Source organism: Dreissena polymorpha, chromosome 7 (genome assembly GCF_020536995.1).
Source record: "Dreissena polymorpha isolate Duluth1 chromosome 7, UMN_Dpol_1.0, whole genome shotgun sequence".
NCBI classification, from domain to species: domain Eukaryota; kingdom Metazoa; phylum Mollusca; class Bivalvia; order Myida; family Dreissenidae; genus Dreissena; species Dreissena polymorpha.
The window spans coordinates 53112321-53121169 of NC_068361.1; the positions used below are offsets into that span (position 1 = coordinate 53112321).

Consider the following 8849-nt stretch of genomic DNA (forward strand, 5'->3'; position numbering starts at 1 on the left):
GCTTATATTTCTTGTTGGGTAGCCTCGACCAAGAAAGGCTTACTCTTTTTCTCTCATCTAGGGATTCATCCCTTTTTGAGAGCAGACCACATGAATAACGAGCTCTGTCAGCTTTGTGGGCGTATATAATCACACCCCACTCTCTGACGTGCTCCAGGATGCTTTCTGGAGGAATCCGACCACCTTCTCCTCCTTTTATCTTCGTTCTCTGGAGTGCCAACAAGACAACTTGTACTTGTTTGGCCCCCTTGTGGTTTCACAAACGGTAGTGTCTTTTACGACATAGACATACTAACTCGTATCCGAAAAGTTCTGCTATCATTAGCCGATAACCCTGGATATGGTTCTGCTGTGATTTCGATTGGGGAGCAATACGAGAAGCTTCCCGCCGCAACTGCAAATTAAGCTATTTGATAGCAGGTAACGGATTTATGACATTTAAACAATTTTCTTAAGTAACAATTTTAAATTACTAAATACTTACCTGCTTTTGGTGAGTCCCACCTCCCACACCGCTCTTCGACTAATATTTTTGAATATATTGGAAGAATGATTATGGTGGCACCGTTTCCGGTTTAGCTAGGTTACTTCACACTATGTTCCGACCTAGTCTAAATCACGGTCATTTGGTGGCGGCTCCAGAATTTTCCGGATAATATAACCCACCTTCGGAGGTAGTAACTATATATAGCAGGTAAGTTTTTAGTAATTAAAATGAATTTTACTTTAAAAAAATGTTTTTATCACGTTTTACTGAAAATGACTTTTATACTTATGTCTTCTGTGTTTTATGTTCAGGCAAGTGGGAAGGTACAGCGTATCCTAGATATCTGGTCAGGGGGAGAGGGGGTCGTGTCCTTACACTGCTTCCAGAGTGTTATCCCCGTAGAGGCGTACACCAGGGAAGCATGCATGGTTGACGCCATAGGTAATTACAAACTACTGTTGAACTCCAGCAAAACATTTGCTTTGAATCATTTTGATTAATAACCTATTTTGATTTGCCAACTTCAAAAGCACTTGATAATAGTAACGCCTATATCATGTTTATGGTGATTTATTGCACAATACACGTATACGTGTATTTATAATGTTTGTCATTAATCTTCTGTAAGATTAAATAAAAACTAATATTTGCAAATCATGTATAATAAATGTGATAACATCTTACTGCGCAGGCATTTTACCCCTAATAATTTGAATGTTGACACTTATTTTTATGTTTACATTTCAATCTTCAAAGCTGTGGGAAATTTAACTCGGAGTGCTTAAAACCTGAAGAAATCCCTACCAAACCATTTGGAGGTAATAGGTATGGTAGTCAAAAATTCCTGTCAGTTGTATGGTAATCTGACATTTGAATGGGCCAATTGCAGGTCTGAAGCACCTGACCAATAAAAAGCGAGGTAACTACTATGGCAAGTCAGTCCATTACAGTGAACAGAGGAGGAGGAGGATGGGAGTGTATCTGCTAAAGAAAGTACTACATATATTCATTGCAGAGGGGGGAACGACAATTTTTACCAGATGACATCAAGAAACCTTGAATATTGGCAATATATCCGCAGTGAACAACAATAAACCCTGCCAGATATCCACAGTTGGCATCAAGGAACCTTGAATACCTGCTAATCCCCAGTGTACGTCAAGAAACCTTGAATAACTGCCAGATATCCACAATGGGCATAAAGAAACCTTGAATACCTGCCAGATATCCGCAGTGGACATCAAAAAACCTTGAATACCTGCCAGATATCCGCAGCTGGCATCAAGAAACCTTGAATACCTGCAAGATATCCACAGTGGGGCATCAAGAAACCTTAAATACCTGCCAGATATCTCCAGTGGACATCAAGTAATCGTGAATACCTGCCAGATATCCGAAGTGGACATAAAAAACCTTGAAAACCTGCCAGATATCCGCAGTTGGCATCAATAAACATTGAATACCTGCCAGATTTATCCAGTGGACATCAAGAAACCTTGAATACCTGCCAGATATCTCTAGTGAACTTCAAGAAACCTTGAATGCCTGCCAGATATCCGCAGTGGACATAAAAAAACTTGAAAACCTGCCAGATTTCCGCAGTGGACATCAAGAAACCTTGAATACCTGCCAGATATCTGCAGTTGGAATCAACAAACCTTTAATTCCTGCCAGACATCCACAGTGAGCATTAATAAACCTTGAATACCTGCCAGATATCTCCAGTGGACATCAAGTAATCGTGAATACCTGCCAGATTTGGTGTAACAGTGTTGTTTTTAAAATGAGATTATTATTTTTTTTTGTGCTGAAGTAATTCATGTAAATGTTGGTTTAAGTTTCCGCATAAAAAGGGGCTTTAGATGGTTTGTACTTGCCAGCTGGACATTACTACTGTTTACTATTTGTATTCAAAGTTATGAAATGTTGATTAAGGAATTTATTTTATGAACTAGTTTATTGTTTGTTACTTTGATTTTTTTGTGCAATGTGTTTTCTTTTTGTTTTGTTTCTTACTTGTTTATTTTAGTTGCCCATATCGTAATTCAAATATTAATAGTTTCCCGGTAATAAGTAAGGTTTCAGTTATGAATTTCTTAAATATTTGCTACCTGCTATGTATTATGTAGATCTATTATATATACATGTTCATATATTTCATTGACATTTGTGCAACAGATACAAAATTGCTCTATAATAATAAGGGGAAATATTTGACTGATCCCAAATATTAATACTTTTATTGTTGTTATTACTATAATTAATAATAATAATATTTACCTTGGTTAAAAAGCTTTTTTAAATTGCAAAATAGTTAAGAATTTATATCATGTAAATTTGAATCTGTTTTGCTGCCCAATAGACTTTGGTAAATATGTTCTTGCTTAGAAAGTCCCTATCGGTGTAAACTGCAAGGACTATGGGTTTAACCCCAGTCTATCTGTGTGTTCGTCAAAATCTGGATCCTGCGGTTACTGCAAAACGTCTTTGGTGTGGTATATGTATAAAGGGTCATATGGGAAATGTTATAACAGTTTTTTTTGTCAGACGAACAGTGTTGTTGCTATGGTTACACATGATATGGTTCCAAAATATTAGCAAGCGAAACACTAAAATCTGGATCCTGCAATAACTCAAAAAAGTATATTAGGTTGATAATATTTGATGTGGTGATCGAGGGGCATATGGGCCTTATGCAGATTATGTCAGTTTTGTCCATGGTCCATCTGGAAAATCTGAATCCTAAGATAAACAACAAGCACTGAAGCTAGATTGATAATACTAAGTTTGTGAAAGGGTCATATTGGATAATGCTCATTATTTCAGGTTCTTGTGAGTCAAAAATGTGGTTGCTGTGCTTACAGAAATAAGTGGAAACTAAAATCAGGGCCCTGAAACAACTTAAAAAAGCTTAATCTAAGTTGACGAATCTTTGTATGTGTGTGGAGTCTCATATGGTGAATGCTTTTTTGTAGTTTGTTTGTCAGACCAAAATTTTGGTTTATATGGTTAAAATAATAATTGTAAACTTAAATCTGCATCCTGCCATAACTAGAAAGTATAAGGTTAATGATACTTAAAGAGATCATGTTCTTACTCCCACAACATCAACCCGGTCAGGGACAGCTGTTGTGTCGGTGGTTTAGCTCTTATTGTCCCCTACCGGTGAAACCGGTGGGGACTTATGGTTTGCGCTCTGTCTTTCAGTCAGTTTGTCACATTTTTCTGGATCCTGCGATAACTTTATTCTTCATATTTTTTCATGAAACTTGAAACATGGACAGATGGCAATATGGACATTATGCACGTCATTTCATTTTGTTCTTACGTCAAGAATTCTGGTTGCTATGGCAACAAGTATATTTAAAACTAAATAAATACAAAATTCTGAAAATGGTGGAGTTTCACCGGTAGGGGACCATATTGCTTGGCAATCTCTTGTTATTGTTGTCTTGTATATTGTTTATTGTTATGGAATTCTCATTCACTGTTCATCTTTTAAACCGTATATTTTATTGCAGATCTTTTATGTTTTATTCAACTATGAATATTACCGTTTGTAGCCATGTACTTGCATCAAATGTTGATACTTCGGTGCCATATAAAGTTGAGGGAAATATCTACTATCACCTTGCTCAATGAAGGATTTTACCTTGACTATTCACCAAAGAGTCAAGCTATGCTACTCACTCGATTGTCGGCGTTTGCGTAATGCTCTGGTCATGGTAAACGTGGGACATCTCCAAATTCGTTTTTCTACTACTTCTCACAGGGGTTATTGTGTAAAGTCACTGACCAAGATTCATAACTCTGACTTTCAATTTAGCAGAATTATGCCCTTTTTGTTTTTAAATTTGGTTAAAAATCCAACTTCTCCATATCATCCTTTTATTACAGGCTTTCAATTGAAACGAAGCACATGGGTTTAGGGTCGTTCTATTGTACTTGAAATATGATTAAGTTGTACTTGAAATATGATTAAGGTAAACACACTAACTAAGAAAGGTATGGTAAACGTTTGCTTTTAAGTTGAAAGTTTGCATGCAACTAGTAAATATCTGTAACTGCATATATAAAAAAGACACTTTACATATTATGTCTTTGTGGTCATCATGAGATATCACAGACCAAGGCCCATAACTTGTGCCTGCAATTAGAAGAATAATGCCTCTAATGGTTCTTTTTATAATAAGAATTTCAGGTTTACACGTGTGTTCAACAACTCCCTGAAATGCATACCTAGCATTGGGTTGCATTTGGGACCAGTCGGGTCAAGATCATTGTCATTGTTGCTAAAAATAGATAAATATATCTACAATAATAAAACAAAATTTGCTGCCAATAATTTTAGTTAGGATAGAAATATTAAGCTGATGTGTGGGTTGGTTGGTTGGTTACAGGCTAATGTAGCCATGGTTTGCATTTTGGCCATTGGGATCAAGGTCACTGTAACTAAGAATTGAACAAGAGTTTTTACTCAATAGGTTGAGGTTTGATGGAGGTGTTGTACTTCAATTTTTGTTGTAGTAAGCTTTCGCGCTGACCTAGGGTGGGTTTGCATTTGGGGCCATTTGGGGCAATAGTGATAGTTACTTAAATAGACCAAACGTTTAGCTCAATACCGTAAATTTGGGTGGAGCTATTGTGCTGGAAATTTGTTCGTCGGTAGCGTAGGGATCTTAGATGCAGTTCTTGCTCCATTTAATTCAGCAACACCGTTAATTAATTGGTAAAACGTTGAAATCAAGTTTCCTGGCATGATCACAGTTCTTCTTTTTGAACTCAGTTTGAACTTTGAGCTTAAACAGGATTCATCAAACAGCAAATTTATAGTAAAAGACACACTTACCTCGATGATAACTTTAATCCGATGCTTGAAATAAATAAAATAACAACGATGTGCTATTCCGTTTTCTGTTATTACATCTGTGTATCTATATTGATTTTAATTACATTTTTAAAACGCTTTATCGAATGCTAACCCATGTAACCACTGTCACCGATCACACGATTTACGAAATCGAATGAATTGTCGGAGCGATTAAAATAATTATCAATCCTATCGAAGCTTCAAATAATGCATGACAAACATACAATCCGAAATATGTTTTGAATTCGTTCGATGTTTAAAAAATATTTAATTGTTACGTAAATACAAACCCTTCACGCCCGAATGGTTGTCCCGAAAATCCCGAGTCTAGCTAAAACTGGTGTGTTTTGTCACAGAAATTACGTCACCTGATATACGACATCAATTGCGTAGTCAATTTAATGAAAATAAAAGTTCGGAAAGCTGGTACTGTAATACATTTTAGTAAAGGAAAAATATAGTATGATTTATAATAAAAACGATAACACACGACATAGACTACTACTACTATCACTTCTACTACTACTACTACTACTACTACTACTATTACTACTACTACTACTACTACAACAACAACTACTACTACTACTACTAATAATATAAATAGTAATATAAATACTACTAATACTAATAATAATAATTATATAATACTACTAATAAAAACAACAACAACATCAACACAAATAATAATAAAAAGAAGAATTTTTTTTTAGAATATTAAGAATAACAGTTATAATGATAAAAATAATGAAAGTAATAAGTCCTGTCCAACATAAGATTAGTGTTAGCTAAGTTATGAATCGTTTTTGTCGTTTTAGTATATCTTTGAACTTTGTTCAAAATCAATGTGTTATTTTCATTATTAAGTTAGGGTTCATTAAAAATGAGCAGATCACAATTACGGGGATGAAATTATCGTAGCGCAGTAAAATGAGCTATTCGCTGCACACGATAAGTAGGACTACGAAAAAGTAATGCTCATCATTTTTCAACCTCATTTCTGCATGTACATAAGGGAGTGTTTGCTAAATTATTATTAAATAGGTCTGAGTTTAAGTTGCTGCAATTATTTCTTAAACATTCATGTACAATTCATGAGTTTCTATCTCTGATATAAAAGTACTGGGGATTCGCATAAAATAAATAATTCTTTACGTGAAGATTTTAATTTTGAAATGGTGTATATGTTCCTAATATCAACGTGTTAGGAATTCCATACATTAAAAGCAGATGAATAAAGTGACGTCCTCTTCTTGATTAAATAATATAAGGTTTCGCATTTCTAAGATTTCGAGTTGACTGTTTACGAACTTTTTATGGAAGAAGGTAAGAAAGGTAATTTGGGCATTGGCCGTTATGCATTTTGTAGATATTAATGAGTTTGAGATAACTTCATGTTTGTCAAGACTTGGCCTTTTAACTTCAGAGTAATCATTTCTTAGCGAGACGGATCTACGGTACTTAGGCCTGAGACAATACGCGCGGCTCATTTAGGATTTTCTCTAATAATTCCTTGTCGTACAAAGTACAACCATCACATACAATTCGCGCGTATTCTAATAACAGTCGCACGTGTGTGTAGTATATATTGCTAGAGACATTTTCTTGAGAGTTTGTAGTTAACTTTACGCAACTCCGAGGATTTTCGACGCGGATGGCAGAATATTATTAATGTGTTTGTTCCAATTGCCATCGCTGCTTTAAGTCAAGCCAAGATGTTTGTGAGTATCAAAAAAGTTACGGGTAAATTACAAAACATTAATTGAGGAAAGGGAAAATTCTTTTGTGTTGTAAATAAAATTGCTTCAGTTTTCTCGGGATTAAAATCGACAAGCACACAATAACATGTTAATCAGGCAGGGGTGATGATTAAAAATACCATCGAGATCAACTAATGTAGAGGTAGTACGTGATATTGAAGTATCGTCAGCATACTGACGTGTAATAATAAAAAGATTTTCAACAATATCATTAAAATAAATCAAGAAAAAAAACTGTCCTAATACTGAGCCCCGAGGGAAATCGGCATTTACTTCTAATGACTAAGACTTTGCTGAACCGACAAATACTTTTTGGATTCGGCAAGATACGTAACTTTCAATCCATTGTAGTATATTTCCACGAACGCCATTTAGTTTTAGTTTGAATAAAAGACCTTGATGCCAAACTCGGTCGAATGCATTTGATACATTAAGTTTCTTGTCGTAAAGGAACGAGCTTTTTGATCAAACATATCAATATGTTGATATACTGTTGAATGCCTTCTTAAAAATCCGGATTGTTTGCAATGAATTAAGTTATTTGCTATACAATGAATAAATAAGTGTATAGATACTACACGTTCCATAAGTTTTCCTAATCAGCTTGAAAGAAAGATTGGGCGATAGTCTGAAGGTATTTTCGGGTCACCCTTTTTTAATTAGGGCAGCACAATTGCATTTTCGATAATGAAGGAAAAGTGCATTCGTGTAATGATTTATTAAACAATAAACATAACCGTTTTGAAATAGACTCGCATGTACGCTTCAGAAATAGATGGTTAATTTAGTCTTCACCAACAGCTGTTATTATGTCCATTATTTCAGTTTCAGTAATAGACACATTTTGTGAACTGACTAATGGAAAATGAGCAGGAAGAACCCCCGAAGAGGAGTCTAAAGTTGAAATGGAAACAAAATAGGTATCGGTCTAAACAGTATAAGGCTGTGTTGCCAACGTTTATTTTGCATCTAAACTTAATGTTCATATATGTTGTTTTGTGATAACAAAATAAACGTGCAAACAGTCCTTTCTTGTCCATCAGCTTCATGTGAAGGTTCTTCAGCTTTGAAAGTTTGATAGAAATCAGGGATGCAGTTAAATTGCGTTTCTATGGAAACAAACAAAAGAGCGATTTTGCTCCTTCACAATAATGGTCTTCTCTTGTATCCAGCGACATCCACCCATCAGTAAAAAAGAGCGAGTACATATAGAGAAAGGGACAGATCTACAGAAAGTCAATTTTAATTTCCCCCAATTTGTGTAAGGACGTCAAGAGGCGACATGAGACGAAATGTAGACCGTTGACTGATATCGTTTCTTAAAGTTTTCATTTTCTATAAAGGAACAATACTATAACAAGAACGAATCTGATAAGAATATGCCATTTAAAGGTTGTATAACATCATTACACCGATATGAATTATAGGCTTCTCTGAAGATATGAAAATAATTAAGCAAGGAAAACAGTTGAGTAATGGACCAGTTATCTAAATCCGAGAATCACTCGGTAGTTACCGGGTATGAATCCCCATAATAAAGTGACACAGTTCATGGTAAAAAATACATACAATGCGTATCACAACCTGATACATTTTATCCATGTTGTGAATTGAGGAAACAACTAGAACGAAAAACCACGACGCAGTGGAATAATACAGTCTGATGGTAAGTTCGTCTGTAGAGTTTAAAAAATATGTTTTATTCATTGAAACCGCGAAACCGACCTTTAAA

The 8849-nt window shown here is 35.1% G+C and overlaps 1 protein-coding gene across 3 annotated transcripts in view; it reads left to right on the forward strand.

The window, feature by feature from the left end:
* LOC127839033 (ankyrin repeat and LEM domain-containing protein 1-like) overlaps positions 1–4110 on the forward strand; it is a 47622-nt gene extending 43512 nt beyond the window's left edge. For all 3 annotated transcript variants that reach the window (XM_052367169.1, XM_052367170.1, XM_052367171.1), the window contains 2 exons: positions 799–928; positions 1377–4110. In XM_052367169.1, the coding sequence (XP_052223129.1) occupies positions 799–928; positions 1377–1531 (285 nt within the window). In that variant the 3' untranslated portion in view covers positions 1532–4110. The remainder of the gene's footprint in view (positions 1–798; positions 929–1376) is intronic.
* Positions 4111–8849: the final 4739 nt, after the last annotated feature.